We start from the raw sequence: 16,285 nt of genomic DNA on the forward strand, positions 1-16,285 counted from the left end.
TTAAATCATTATTGTCCTTGCAATTCATAGAATCATAGAATGGTTTGGGTTGGAAAGGACCTTAAGATCATCCAGTTCCAACCGCCCTGCCATGGGCAGGGACACCTCACACTAAACCATCTCACCCAAGGCTTCATCCAACCTGGTCTTGAACACTGCCAGGGATGGAGCATTCACAACCTCCCTGGGCAACCCATTCCAGTGCCTCACCACCCTAACAGGAAAGAATTTCCTCCTTATATCCAATCTAAACTTCCCCTGTTTAAGTTTTAACCCATTACCCCTTGTCCTGTCACTACAGTCCCTAATGAAGAGTCCCTCCCCAGCATCCCTATAGGCCCCCTTCAGATACTGGAAGGCTGCTATGAGGTCTCCACACAGCCTTCTCTTCTGAATATTATCCAACAGTCTGGTGCTCCTTTCACACCTATGCAAGACCAAGGCTCATATCCTAGATGCCACCATTCCACTTCAGCCCTCAGATGGGAAGTACTTTAGCTAAACCTGATGGGCACCCACCAGACCGGGCTGCACCCAAACGGCAATGCCCCTGTTCTAAACACCACTGTAAGGCTTTGAACTGTGTGTGGTCCTTTCCTCAGGACAACCAGGTCCACAGCCCAGACCCTGACCTGCAGGCAGGAGACCCGAGTCTGCCTCTTCTCTTCCCTTCCCTGAGACCTTGCTGCACCTGCACCTCCTGCTCGAGGTAACCCTTGGGTAACCCACAGGGATATTTCCTGCTCCTTCTGCTGACACTGGGAAGGAAGTTCAAGACTTGTTGAGCTCAGGGGAAAAGAGAGTCATCAGATCCACTGTGGTTTATTGGAAGTGCCTGGAGAGTCTTGGCAAGCAGGGAATAGGACACATGCCCCCCACTTGCTGGCAAAGCCCAAACCATCCAGCCTGAAACTCACACTCACGACTCCTCTCGGGCAGAGGCTCAGGGCTATACATCCTCAGCAAAGGGCATAAAACCTCAGAATAACAAGGAGTAGGGGACACCCACATTCTTTGTGCCCTCTAACCCTATGCAGCGCCCTGTCCAGCATGCCTTTTGGGGGACTGTGTGCCAAGATGTCCAGCTTACCCATAAGGAAACTGCTTCCAATTTTCCAGGGATTTCAGGTTCTAGATGTCATGGGAATGGCCAGGCAGGCAGAGAATGGGTCTCAGCACCAAGGCTGAAGCTTCCATCACCCTTCTTGCATCTGCTCCTCACAGTCACTGTACCTCCATTCCCTTTCCTGTACACACAGACTTAGTCATCTCTAGTGTTTAGGAATAACCAGGAGAAAAAGTGCTCTAAAAAGGCTAAATCTAAACACTACATGTTTATCCTGAGAACCTACAGTCTAATTTACAGCGGAAATTAAGATGGCACCAATGTTTTAGAAAGAAATACTTCTCTAAAGTAATTTAGATAGACACTCTTCAAGGGGGGGCAAACCCCATCCCTGAGGCTCAGACCATGCCTGCTTCCTACAGCCCTCACCAGAACTGCTGCCAAACTTATCAGCCAGAGAAACAGAAAACCAGGAGTAACACTCACTGAAGCACTACAAACCCAAGTCTGGCCTCATCCCATTGTGGCTTTCCAATTTTTCCCATCCATTTACTCTGCAATTCGTTCATAAAAAAAAGAAACACTTCCCCCGGAGCACCAATTCCAGGTTGAAAGCTGCAGATTTCTCTTTTAGTGCAGAAGAGCCTGCAAACTCTTCCAGCTGCTGAATAGCTAAGAAATGTCAAACACAACACCTGGCTCTTCAGAGCTGCAGCTGTTTCCTCTGCACACTACATAACATGTCATTTATTCCCTTCACATAATTCATGCCAAGAGAAAGACCACAATCTAATTAGTCATATCACTTGGGATAAAACCTGAGCTGCAGTGAGGTAAGGTCTTCTGTTAACCCCCATCGCCTTTGTCAGCTCCACAGCAAGGGAGGCCCCAGACTCCAGGTCCTGTTCATGTTTCACACAGAATTTCTCCTTACATTCAGAAGCTTCCCAAGGTTCCTGATATCAGCCGCTGCACCTCTCTCCTCTACCCACCCAATATCCACCTTCATGTTTCTAAACCTGCAGCTCATCACCAATGCAAGTGAGCTGATCGGTGACATCCACCTTGGAGGCAGTGATCATGTACCGGTGGATTCTGCAGCCCTGAGGGAGGTGGGACAGGCAAAGAGCACAGTCAGGACCCTGCATTTTAGGAAAGCTGACTTCCAGGAGACATTCAAGGCCAGGCTGGATGTGGTTCTGAGCAACCTGATCTAGGTGAAGATGCCCTGCTCATTGAATGCAGGGTTGGACGAGATGAGCTTTGAAGGTCCCAACCCAAACTATTCCGTGATTCCATGATCTTCACAGCCTTTTGCCCAGTTTGTCAGAATTGCCCACCTGCTGAATGGATGTGTTCAACTAAAATCTTGTCTGTATGAGCATCACATACAAACATGCTGCAGGCAGGAGCAGCGCTACACCACAGCCACGTTATTCCTTCTTTGTCTCACTGTATACACAGGGCTGTCCAACTCATGGGACCTGGCAGACAGAAAGACAATGCCCAACATTTCTGGCACTGCAAGTGCCTCCACGAACATGCCAAGAACAGCACTGCACCACTAATATTATTTTAACTTCTCTCTGAAGTTCTTTGTGGAAGCAGCTGTCTCAGGAACAACCATTTTGAAAGGATCAACAGCATCACAGTATGGCTTTGTTGGAAAGAGTTTGGAAAACAGGTTTTCAGTACTCTAGCACTCCATTTTCACCTTTCTCCTTGAAAGTCGGTAAGGAATAGGGGGTTTTCACTGTAATGAAGTGATCTTCCTGGCAAGATTAGCATCTTGCACAGTCCCACACTGCTGGCTCTGTGTAGTGACCAACAACCCGCTGCGCAAATGAGACCAGACCATGGGTGTCATGGAATGTCAGACATGATCTGTGCTGATCCTCGGTCCTGTGACACATCTGAACCATGAAATACAACGTAAGGACAGTTAAGCTCAAGCCACTTTTATCTATAAATGTTGTTTATGTGTCCTAACTAATCCCACATCTGCCTCATACAATTTAAAACATTATCCCACCAACGATGCTGGCAAGCAAGCTAAAGGCTGGTCACAGAACCTTTTAATATCTTAAAGGAAAACTCTCCAGTTCACTAATTTCAAAAGAGTATTCTAATATACACACGACTTCCAGCTATTACCACAACACTGCAGAGCCATCCCATTCAGTTCTTTCTATAGCTGAAACTCCTTCAAGACACTTTCACAGTGCAGTGCACTACCAGGACTGGGAACAACTCAGTAAAGACAAAGTCCTTGAGCACTTGATAAAATGCTGCCAGCTCTGAGCAGGCTTAGAGAACAAGTCAAAGAACAAGTCAAGCTTTTCTGGGTCAGGAGTAAAGTCTTAATCTTGCTACACTTGGGAGTAAATAAAAGAGTTGTTGTAATTACACTGTGATGGCCTTTTCTGTACCTCTGAAGGAAGGAAGGTTGGGGCTGCAACAGGGAAGTTGACCTCTACCCAACATAACCCCCTCGTCACAGAGAGCCTGAAGTGACATTCACATTTCTGTGGCCTCACTGTTTTCTCAGTTGTCCAGTGTCTGAAAGCCTTGGGTCAGGCGGCTGTTGTGCAAGCAAACCTGATATAAATCCCCACTGCCCAGCAAAGGGGCTTTTCCTGAAAACTCAAACAACAATCAATGGCCAAAGGTTTGGGACATTTTGCTGATAACAAGTATCTGCTTTGTTTCAGAGACAAAGCTTTGGTGAACATGAATTTGCATCATTGTTACTTTCTCATTTCCCTGTTACAGTCATAACACAGAAAGCCAAAGATTTGTCAGTGCCATTTATGTCCTTCGCTCTTTCAAACCAGAAGCCCAGCAGATGGGCATCAAGGAATTCCACAGAGGCCCAATGATGCCTCTCTTCCAGCCAGAGACACCACAAAGAAAGCCAACTGAAAGCCATAGGTACTAAAGCACAATTTACAGTGACAGGTTTATAGCCTGGTAAAGATTCTGGCAGCCTTTAAATCAATTCTTTCCACTTGATAAATATTTTTACAACTGAAGCTAGCCAGACCAAGCCAAGTTTGAATAATTGCATTGTCTGACTCCGGGGCCTCGATGCTTTAGCTGGTGTTTGGGGTCAGCCAGTTTGGTGTGTGTGGACACAGATGCAGAGTTACACAGCATCTGCTAAACACATTCAAGGTTTATGGTTTTGTCTTTCCTGTCCCTCTCTGGTGCTGCATTACAGAGACATTTCGACCCTGAGTCCACTTCTTGCATTAATAACATTATCGGACTAAGAAAAAGCTCAAGTTTTAGAGGTATACATGGCTACGAGAGTGAATAAGGAATATATGCACATCCAGTTCACCCAGTCACTCCTCGGGTCACTCAAAAATATAACTTACAGTTATGTGTTACTTCAGACAAGAGGAAAATGGGAGAAACAATCTTTAAAGGTACAAGAATACATCCAAAAAACCCAGCCCAAGAACGTGAAGCAAATCCATGAGCTGGACAAGGAGATTCCTGCCAACTGCACAGTTACAAAACACACTCCCACTTCACACAGTAAATACAAGGATCGCTGGGATAAAACTCAGCCCTTGGGAATAGGAAGGCTGATCCTGTGGAGCACTTTGGTCCCTGGGGGACCCATGTCTGGTTACCTGCTGTAGGTGCACGTCTCTGGTCCTTGCCCGGTCTACAGGGAGGACGTAGGACCTGCACAGTAATCTTCCCACCAGCCCTGCTTCTCTCCCTATCTGCTGCTGCTCTTAATGGGTCTTCGTGGGTGGACTCCAGACCTGGTTCACCACCGTCCCATGTCTGGGGGTGTTAACACCCTGTTCAGACCCTGTGCACAGCTGGTGCCATGGTCACCTCTGGTTCTTGGTGCATCCCTGCCATAGAAGGAGCCCTGCTCCTGTGGCTCACTCCTTCACTGCAGCTGCACTCAAGAGTGCAGGTCCACCTGCATGGCCAAATAGTGACAAAAGGAGTGTGACCAGCAGGTCGAAGGAGGTGATCCTGCCCCTCTGCTCTGCTCTTGTGAGACCTCACCTGGAGCATTGTGTGCAGTTCTGGTGTCCTCAATATAAAAAGGACATGGAACTGTTGGAACAAGTCCAGAGAAGGGCCACAAAGATGATCAGGGACTGGAGCACCTCCTGTATGAAGACAGGCTGAGAAAGTTGGGGCTGTTCAGCCTGGAGAAGAGAAGGCTGCGTGGAGACCTCATAGCAGCCTTCCAGTATCTGAAGGGGGGCTATAGGGATGTTGGGGAGAGACTCTTCATTAGGGACTGTAAGGATAAGGGGTAATGGGTTCAAACTTAAACAGGGGAAGTTTAGATTGGATATAAGGAAGAAGTTCTTTCCTGTTGGGATGGTGAGGCACTGGAATGGGTTGCCCAGGGAGGTTGTGAATGCTCCATCCCTGGCAGTGTTCAAGGCCAGGTTGGACAGAGCTTTGGGTGATATGGCTTAGTGTGAGGTGTCCCTGCCCATGGCAGGGGGGTTGGAACTGGATGATCTTAAGGTCCTTTCCAACCCTAACTATTCTATGATTCTATGAAAATCATGGCTTTGGGAAGCTCCGCCATTTGAGCCAGTTTCACACATATTCAGTGTATCACAGACAACAAATGCACACCAGAACCGCAAAGACACCACATCCACGGGGTGGAAAGCCTGAGTGAACAGAAAGATGATCCACTCATAAGCCCCTCAGCTTCATTAACTTAGCAGGACCACTCACTCGCTCACAGCGTTGCCCGGCAAACCGATACTGCCGGTTTGCTCACGTTAAAAAGGAGCCACAAATAAAGAAGTCTGAAGCGGACTTGGACTGCCTGAAGCCCCCTTCCTGGCAGACAAAGCAGAGCTGGCACCTGCCCGCCGCCCCCGCTGAGCCCCGCAGGGCCGGCAGCCCCCGCCGCCGACAGCGGCCCCTCCGCAGGGGCAGCCCAAAGCTCCGCCTCGGGAAGCGGCGGGCGGGACGAGACCCCTCTGCCGGGGCGGCGGCGGCAGCCCCTGAGCTCCGTGCCCGGGACACGGCCCGGCCCGGCCCGCCCCGGGGCCGAGCAGCGGGGCGGGGTTCCCCGGCCCTGCGGGAGGTGGCGGCGGAGCGGCTCGGCTCGGCGGGTCCGGCGGGGCGCGATGGAGCCGCCCGAGGGCTGGGACCCTTACGGGCGGCCGGCGCGGCGCACGCAGTGGCTGGTGAGCGCCCTGGCCTACCACTACGGGCTGGACCGCGGCGTGGAGAACGAGATCGTGGTGCTGGCCACCGGGCTGGACCAGTACCTGCAGGAGATCTTCCACCACCTGGACTGCGCCGGGGCCGGCCGCATCCCCGGAGAGGACTTCCGGACGCTGTGCCAGGTGCTGGGGCTGGAGGAGGCGGCGGAGGCGGCGGCCGACCCCGAGGAGTGCGCGGGGCTGTGGGAGGGCCTGTCCGCCGAGCTCACCTTCCGCCAGTTCCACGCCCGCCTCTGCGGCTACTTCAGCACCAAGGCGGGCGGCCCGCGCCGCGCCGTGCCGCGCCTGCCGCTGGGCCGGGAGAGCGAGCACATCGAGACCCAGATCCGGCTGCGCAGCCCCCGCCGCCGCCGCCGCCTCAGGGAGCCGCCCGGGCCCGCAGCACCGGCCCGGCCCGGCGGCGGGGAGGCGGAGGAGCGGCGGCCCGCGGGGCCCTGCTCGCGGGAGTGCTACGAGGAGATCGTGGCGCTGGAGCAGGCCGAGGACCGCATCGCCAAGCTGGAGGAGGAGAACGGGAGCCTGCGGGAGCTGGTGGAGGACATGCGGGCCGCCCTGCAGAGCAGCGACGCCCGGTGCCTGGCCCTGCAGGTGAGCAGCGGTGAGCCCCGGCTGCAGCTGGGTGAGGTGCTGCGCCCGCAGCATGGGTCGGCTGTAAGAGGGGTACGGCACAGCCCGAGGTGGCCCTCTCATCCTCGGCGTTAACTTCTTAGCAAAGTTTGGTTACAGAGAGACTTCAAGGAGATCGCTGTGATTTCACCAGCGGTGTGTGTACATCCCTTAAACAACGCAGTCCCAGACTGGTTTGTGTTGGAAGGGACCTTAAAGCTCATCCAGTTCCAACCCCCTGCCACGGGCAGGGACATCTTCCACTAGAGCAGGTTGCTTCAAGCCCCTGTGTCCAACCTGGCCTAAATATAGGTATAAATATCTATATGTATATCCTTAAATTTAAGGGATGTGCTGAGAACCACCCTGCTAAAATTGCAGACCTCAGTTTAACATACCTAGTTCTATAATGCTGCTTTTCCTATTGCACATGCAGTCACTTATACACCAGTTATGCACCGCTGTGGGCTTTTTCCCTGACTAAGAAGGAACTTCTGGATTCTTAACCTGCACAAGCACATGCAATAGCTCATTCACAAGCACCCCAGAGCTTTGCCTCAGAAATATGGGGGTGTGTTTTCTTCAGAGCATGGTCATGGGAGCTCAGAGCTGGAGCCAGCTCTGCACATGGCCTGATGAACAGTCTGGCTCCTCTGCAGATCCCCACTCATAGTGGTGCTGGTCTCTGTCTCTGTTGTATCAGCTGAAGTGAAATACATACATAGTGAAACGCAAACATATACGTACTTAATAGCAGTTGAATTACTCTGGCATGACGTAGCATAGCCATGGTTGGGATCAGGGTGGATTTCATACCATCACAACCCACACAGAGCTCTGTGCCGTTTGCATTAGCTGCTGTCCCTCTCCACAATGCCCAGCACAGCAGGTGAAGGCCAGTTTACCCCTTTCATGTGAAAAGTGAAAGGAGAGCAGAAGTGAACACAAAGTCACCAAAGAACCCAGAATGAATGAGAAGGACAAAGATGAGAGCTTGAGGCCACCACGAGCTGCTCTGTGCTCAGCTCTACTCAACACAACTTCAGAATCATAAGGGGAAGTACTTTTTGCACAGTACTACTTGCCTTTTGAGGTCAGACTACAGTAATGGCATTAAAGCTATACAGAAACATGTGCAATAACCTCATTTTTCACTTTAGGAGTTTAAAGTGGAATTTATAGATACGTATTTAAAAACTACTGTCCAGAGACTGTTTCCTTGTCTCTGTATTTCACAAAGTAGCTCATCAGTTGCTGACCAACTCTTTGCCATTAAAGAAGAACCAAAGCAAACAACAAAACACAATCCAGCCATCTTCAGTCTTGATTAATATGATGCTTTAGAACACATTAATTTCCCCCTGCTTTCTGCTCCTGTTATTACAGGTAGGACTGCGGAAGAGCCACGCTAACCATAAGGAAGGGGGGACCTGTTTTGTAGGGTGCAAGAGGCCGTTAACACAGAACCACTCCCAGACCAAGTGCCTTCAAAGCGTACTGAAAGAAGTGGAACTCATACGGAGCTCCAGGGACGGGCAGATAGAAGAAGCAATTAGGTTCAATCAGGAGCTGGAAAGAGAGCTGAAGAGCTCTCAGGAAGCTCTGGTCAATCTGGAGGACTGCAACCGTAACCTGAAGAGGGAACAAGCAGAAATGAGGAAGAAGGTGGAAGAGGCGAGACACGCTGTCCTTAACAGTCTTGGCAAAGTGAAGGAGCTGGAAGTGAAAGCCAATGAAGTGCCACATCTGCAAGTATACATCCAGCAGCTGGAATCAGAACTGCAGCACTACAGGTAAGGCTGAGTCCCTCAAAAAATGCCTATAAAATCGCAGTACTGGAACACAAGTTACCATGAAAATCACCAGTTGTAGCTTATTAAATGTTGCCAAATACATGTAAAATGGAGCCAGAGAGGAATTAGGAGCTACTTTTCTTGGTAGAGATCCATAACAGAGTTGGGCTGTTCTAGCGGAAGGTAGATCAAAATAAGGGTGCTGATCTACAGAGAGGTGAAGTTACTCCTCAGACACACAGCAGCAGGACTCAATGTAGTAATGCTTCATGAAAGCCTCTGAAGAAACTGCTGACAGCCCTTCAGAAACCATTTGCATGCACTTATTTTCTCACCTTACCTAAGCAGCCCAGTCATTCCCCGCCAGTTGGGGCACACGTACGAAGCCAGCTGTAATTGGGTGGTTGACCCTCTACTTCTTACTAAATCTCTTCAATTTGTCCTACAAAGTGGAGGAAAACCCACAAGGCCAGCTTGTGCCCAGCAGTGTTAAACTCTGCTGCGGCTTTATTGCTTTTTCACCAACAGAACATGTCATATTCCACAAGGAAAAAGCTAAAACACTTTCCTGAAACCACACAATCATAAAACAGGAGTCTCAAGTGAAAAATTCATCATCCAACTATCCCCACTTTTGTGATAGTATAAATAAATGTCCTTCCAAAAGTCAGGAAGTTGCTTACAAATTTGAGAGTTCACTGCTTTTGTAGAATTGTATCTCAAACCAGACTTGGACTCACTGATGGTTAGCAAGTGCCAGGCATTTCTGCCCAAGTTTCAAATTGACCCATGGAATAAAATCTTGGTTATACCTTTACTGACCCAAAGTAAAGCTAATAGTGATGCATTTTTTGCTTACTGTACTAAACCTAGTATTTTAATACATTGTCTACTCTGATCTCCTTGTCTCTTCCTAAACTTATACTTCCTCTGTTTGCTTCTGAGAAGAGTTCATAGTGAGTTATTTGTAGCATCATGGCTATTGTACTGCTTTATGATGTGAGGAAGTGCTAAAAATAACCACTTTATCCAGTGTCTTTGTGTCCGTGTTGTGTATGTTAATACTTGTGATTGCAGGAGATAAAAGCCTTCATTTAAACATCTGTAGGATTTTAGAAACACCACGAGGGCACATAATATCCAAGAGGACTGTCATTTACAGAGGTATCTGGGTGAATGATACAGCTGTCAGTACTGAGAGAGATCACACTACTTGTCTGGTCTCTCAAGTTCTCCCTAGGATGAGCACCAAAGGCTTAAGATGAGTTCTTGTCCTGCAGAATTGCTTTTCCAAAGAATGATGAAGGATAAAAACACTAGCTTTGAACAGGTAGAGCTGAACTAGTTAACGGCAATAAGAAATGCCAGCTGGACCTTGCAGAGCATCAAAACAGATAGTGCAAAATGTACATTATATGTTCTTTGTAGGAGTATCTTCTTCCATACTGTTGGTTTTAAAAATGCATGCTAATTTAAAGTGGGTGTAAAGCTCAGGAATAGCAGTGGAATGACCATTTGGAAACTACTCCCCTTTTTTAGCCCTGCAGCACATTTAGCACAGGACCAGGCCAGCTTCTATGTGCAAGACCCTTCAATGGGTCTTGGTTCTGTGTTAGCCACAAACCCCTGCTGTCTCCCTGTCCATGGGTTATAGCTCAGGGCTTAAACATGTTTGTTTAACAGCAGAGCTGCTTAATGATGATTGTGACTTGCATGGCTGGGGTCATATTCCACAGTTCCACAGCATGTGGAATATCATAATTCTGTAAGTGTGGCACAGAGATGCCCAAACTGGCAGAAAACAGTTCAGCAGTGAGTTGAGCTCTGTGATGGAAGAGCTGGACACTTGCATGGCTATCTGTACCTTAGGCAGCCATTGGCATTGTAGCTTGTCCCTCTCACTTGCCTACACTTACGCTACAGATGGCAGAAACTCCTTCTGTTCATAAGGAATCATCTTCTCCAGTTGTACAGAAGCCCAAAACCCACGAGCATTGTTCGGGTGAGGTGGTAGGAGTACATGTTGTGTTGGCCAGAGCGTAGGGACGGAGGGACAGTTGCTGTATCCCACTGACTCCCCAGACCGTCAGTTGGCACATGTATTACTTGTGATGTTACGTCAGAATGCATTGAAGTTAATACTCCAGTGTTCTGCTCCATCTCCAGTTACCACAAAACATTTGTGAGCAGGTAAGCAGGATGTAAGTTTGGCAAAAGAACTAATGCTGCAAGGTAGCAGTGGAGAGAAGGGGATAGGCACTTGAGTATACTGCAGAAAGCATTTAAGACTGCAGGAATGGCTCCTGAGAATTGACCTTAACTGGCTTGGTATGCCACTGTTTTACTCCAGCTAAAGTCTGGTTTCTTCCAGAGAGGATCACATTCAAGAATGAGAGCGGTCTGTGAGCTTTATATACTGTTCCTATCTATACTTTCATATTCCTATCTATACTTTCATACTTATAAAGAAAATTATTTCTTCTTTTAGGTTTGGGCTTTCAAAGCTCTTTATGCATCTAAATCCGTGTCTAGACTTTCATCTTATGCCAGCTTGCTATCATTTCAACCTGGAATCACAACAGTGATCTTAAATTATACCCCCTAGCTCAAGAAACAACACAGTTTCCATCTATTCAGGAAAGTGTTCAAGTGCCTGCAAGTGATGAAATGTTTTCCTAACTTGGGGTACCTAATTACAATTGCCTTCTCTGCCCACGGACTCAGATTCTTGCAAATTTAATGCCAAATGTTGCTATCACCATCTGTGGTACGTTTTGCTAACTGAAATTTGTGTGACTTCACCATGAACTCTGTCAGGGTACCCTGGTTCCTGTCTCTGGGTTTGAAATGTCCCTATCACATTGTCAATTCCCAGCCAACCTACCTGACCTAATAGTTTCTAGACGCTTCTTGTTTTCAGGGCACATCCTGTCCTTCCGCACTGGGTGCAGGGGTCAGGGGTTTGTCCCCTTACTCCACCATTAGAAGTTTGTACTATCTTTCATTTTTCAATCCCTGTTTAATGAGTCAGCTCAGACGCTTCAATGGTAAATGTTGAGAAATTCCTTATTGAAAAGCATGAGTTATCATGAGTTGTAGTCATTTCAGAGGAGAAAGACTTTATGAGAAATTGAATGTTTGTCATGGATATTATATAAAATGTGTGATTCACAGTGTCAGTGTATGGAAGTGTTTAGGAAGTTATACAAGTCCCATTTTTAAATGCAGTGTTGCCCAGAGGCTTCTTGTTTTGCACTTGTGCGCTTGATTTCCTTCTCCCAGGTATAGGACTTCTCATTTGTTATTTCTGAATCTCAGCTTTTCCGGTTTCGGATTACGCTTCCAGTTTCTCAGGATGATACTGGGACAAGCCTCCAAATTGCTTGGGGTCAGTTCCCGTTTCTCTTTCAAACATTGGAAGCCTACATGAACACACTGGCTAGGCCCCAGGGCAGATTCTGGTGACCTCCACTTGATCCACTCTCTTTATCCCAGAGCAAATCATTAACAGCTATTCCCTAAACTCCCCTTTTCCCAGGAAGTTTTGCTCCAGCCCAAGGTGACACCATCCATGTATTCTAATATAGTCCTGTAAGTATTGTTTATAAGAATGCCACATCTGAAAATGTTACCACAATAAAAACGTCACATCTACTGTTTCTTTTGATCCGTTCAGCCATCTTCCATGTCAGAAAAGGAAATTAGATTGGTTTGACATGAATTGTTCTTGCTGTATATAAGTTGGCTCCATCTCCTATACTGCACTGTAGGAGGCTTAGAAATCGGTTATGGATTTTCTCCTTAATAAAACTGGTGGGAAGAACAGAATTTAACAATCTTTTTTGGATCCCAGTTTAACAAATAAAAAGGTCATTCAGAATTGAAATAGACTTCATAAAAGAGATGTTCACAGAGGATTTATGTTACTGTGTTAGCCAGCAGCACAGTAATTACATAGGTCAGTGGAAGAGGTCATAAAATACCATAACTGTTTCCCATATGCATGGTCTGTCTCCCAAATTACTTAATTATCCATCAGCATTTATATGTGTTAATGAGGGGAATCCTTTGTGCAGGGAATGCAGGGAGGCTTATTTCATCCCCCCATATTCTCTTATAAACATGGAGCTCTTGAGCATAATTTCCTCCATTTCTATCTTTCTTTCCTAAAATCACCAGTGCTTTAATCTTTATGCTTTAGGTTGTCTTGTATCAGAAGTAGCTCAATTTGTCTTTTCTTCTAGGAGCCAGTGTCCTGATCTTTTCAGTAATTTATCAGATTATCATTTACCCTGTAAAATAGAACAAGATGAACCAGAAAGATCCAGATCAATTATCTAAGAGCAGGAGAGGAATATGGAAATATTCCTAACTGGTGCAGAGTCGGCTCTGTTAATGAAGAGAGAAAAGCCCTAGGAAAGAAACACTGCTCCACAAAAGAAGGTACATGTAGGAGGTTATTTCCAAGCTGAATGATGGTGCATGGTTTACACATAGGTGTTCTAGAGCTGTTCTTCTATTTAAGAATTAGAAGTTAAATAAAGGACATCTGGACAACTTTCTGCTTGACTACTGTCATCAATACCAACTGGTTGTGAGGTGAAGTACATCTTGACAGTGTATTTCAGAATTCGCATGCAGACTGGGGGTGTTTATGTGCTGGACTGCACGAGGGACTGGATAGAACAACAGACCATAAGCACATCCCTGGACATGAGCAAGGCCAGGCAGGGTCAGTCCCAGTGGTGACAGGCAGGGAACTGAGCTCACCCAAGTAAAAGTACTTTGCAGAGCCTCATCTGTAAGAGCACTGAAGCACATTGTTCCAGATGGACTGATGTCATTTTATTTTCTAATTCTGCTTGTATTTTCTTCTACTTAAGACTGTAAAGTGTTACATACTGCAGAGAAGTATTGCCAGAAAAGCATAGAGCTTTTAAGGTTTTCAGGATACTAGCAGCAGCAGGTGAATACGTTCCCATCAAACGAACTTTAGACTACTGGTGTGTCTCTAGCCACAGAAGAATCATAAGCTGAGCAAATAAATCAGATTACTACTCATTTGAAACACTTTAAAGGAACATCTTGATTTCACAGAAAGGGATAATGGAAGGCATTGTTATATATGGTAAAGAGAACTGTGCAATTTAAATACATTAACTTGACACTGGAGAAAATGTATAGTATGTCTTTCTAAGTAAGGGTTACTTTTATTTCAAATGCAAGAGTCGTCTCAGTTCTTTTTAATGTTAATCATGCTTGCTTCCCATAATAATAGCAAAACCTTTACTCAAATCCATTTGAATTAATCCAAGTTCATTTATCCACAAGGAAGCTTGCGTGCCAATTCTGGTGTTGCAAATGTAGGCATCTCCCTGGCCTTTTGCAGTGCTGGGCTCTTAGTTACAGTGTTTATTCTTGGGAGACTTTCCCTGGATTCTCACTAAATCCTCCTTTTCTTCTGCCTTGCTTTATTTGTGTGTTGGGAGTAAATCCCTGCGAGCACAATAGCGCTGCCACCCACGCAGACACCGCCTGTTCCCTGCGGTGGATGTGCTGTCACCACGGCCCAGGCTTCCTCCCGCAGCTCTGCAGAGGCTCCCAGTGTTGAACCTGCTGGAGCAGCCACTTAGCAGCTCCATCGCACAGACCTTCCTGGGGACAGAGCGATGAACGTGTGCTGCAAGTAACCAACAGATAGTCCGAGCCAAAGGAGTTAAGTTTTGTCATCTCGGACGCAGACCCTGACACACGCCGCTGCCTTTTGAAGCTGCCCCCTCCTGCCCTTCTGTGCATAATTTGAATCATGCTGACCCCTCCTGTCCCAGGGAGGTTATGTTTTCCCCAGGAGATGTGCACTCAGTGTTGCTGCAGCTTCTCTCCCTTAAACCAGTGCCTGGAAACGCACCCAGCAGCTTGGTGGACCACCCCCCCCCCCGACAGACGGCCATGTGCCTCCCTCCTTCACCTGCCTGGTCTGTCAAGCTGCCTCATGCCCAGACTTTCTAGGTGATGCAGCGTATTTCCCAGCTTGTCTCATATCAGCAAAAATGAAAGATCAATTTCATACAAAAAGATAACTTTAAAATACAGACAAATCCTGTTCCCCTGCCCCTTTCAAACCATTTTGTAAGACTGGGCTCCCCAAGCCCCTTTGAAAGCAATGCCTCCCACAACAAAGGCACTTCCTTGCTGTCATTGCAAGGACTAAAATGGAACAGAAATGGTCCTAGCTCATAAATAGCTCTCACTTGAACCCTCTGGATTACTTGGGCGAGTTCCTGTACAGCACCTTTCAATATCCAGTATTAGCAGTATGCCACTGTCTGCCTGAAAGGCTTCCTAGGAACCTTCTGCCTGGTGGACATCACTGCCATGTCCTGCCGTTGTGCTCAGTTTGAGCTTAGAACTGCCTTAACCTCGGTATTATCCAGCTGACTGATCCCAACACTTCAGACCCCACTGCATGCAGATACAAACACAGCAAACTCAATGCACTGGGGCTATTCTGGAAATGGAATTACCAGCTTGACAAGACTGGGATCTGTGCAGCTCCCTTGCCCTAGAAGCCAGCTAACATCAGTATAGGGGAGAGCTGCATAGAAAGAACAATTATTTATTGTCTGGAAAAACTCATCTGTCCCCTAGTGTTGCAGCTCATGGGGAGCCAGGAGGACTGCTGCATGTCCTTCTTTTGGCCTCTCGGCTCTTCCTTAAGCAAACCTGACAAGTCTGTGGCCACCTCTGTGCCAAAGAGACCTGCAGGGAAGGATCCTTGCTGGAGCACTCCAGTTTTCCCCACCCCACAGGTCCTACTGTGCTGCCCTCTGCTCATGCACTCGTGTGGTCAGCCCTGCTGAACTCATTAGCAGAAATCCCTCACTTCTGGGGGTAATGGGAACACAACTGGGCAATAAATCTTTTCCTGACTGGAATTTGCCAAACTTCCCTAACAGATGCTTTGAAGAGACTGTGGTATTTTAAAGAAATACTTCTTGTTCAGGTCAGTTTTGGAAGACAAAGTAATAACACAGGACCTCAAAGTGTAAGTTGGGGCTTAAACGTGGGGCTTCTGCATTTACCTCCCTGGATGTTGAAGATCTTGCCAAAAACCTGAAGTAAAAACACCAGGCACGAGATCCTGAGGGGCCCAGAGGACTGACAAATGCTTCCCTCACATACTTACAGACACAATCCATATAAAGTACTCAACAGCCGCACTGAGCCCCTCCAGAGATAAAATTAAAACAAATCAAGCAACCCTATCTTAAGTGGGCTTTAATGCGCGTCAGGTTTGCTGTCAACTCACAGGAGTCACTCTGAAAAGCAAGCACTGCTGATCCTCTACACTCTGGCACTGGTTTCTTTTAGGCTTTTTAGTCTGCTGGAGAAATAAAAAGGGAAGAGGTTTATTTGTTCTTCCTAAAAAGTGAAAATTCCTCCACGAAGATGAGGGGTTCTACCACAGCAGTATGAAGTGGCTATTTACTCTTTGCTCCTCACCTCACTTTCCTTCAGGACACAAAATGCATCAGGTCATTTGTAAGATGCTGACAACCCAGTTTGCAAACAGATCAAACTGATTTGTT

General features: G+C 47.3%; 1 protein-coding gene across 4 annotated transcripts in view; it reads left to right on the forward strand.

Moving 5' to 3' along the window:
• Window positions 1-6,197: 6,197 nt before the first annotated feature.
• The window catches only part of EFCC1 (EF-hand and coiled-coil domain containing 1), a 51,835-nt gene continuing 41,747 nt past the window's right edge, over window positions 6,198-16,285 (forward strand). For all 4 annotated transcript variants that reach the window (XM_057404195.1, XM_057404197.1, XM_057404198.1 and 1 more), the window contains exons 1-2: window positions 6,198-6,885; window positions 8,290-8,696. In XM_057404195.1, the coding sequence (XP_057260178.1) occupies window positions 6,199-6,885; window positions 8,290-8,696 (1,094 nt within the window). In that variant the 5' untranslated portion in view covers window position 6,198. The remainder of the gene's footprint in view (window positions 6,886-8,289; window positions 8,697-16,285) is intronic.

The sequence above is a fragment of the Pezoporus wallicus genome, unplaced genomic scaffold, assembly GCF_028554395.1.
Source record: "Pezoporus wallicus isolate ANWC-B61680 ecotype Strahan unplaced genomic scaffold, APGP_CSIRO_Pwel_v1 contig_5935, whole genome shotgun sequence".
Taxonomy (NCBI): Eukaryota; Metazoa; Chordata; class Aves; order Psittaciformes; family Psittacidae; genus Pezoporus; species Pezoporus wallicus.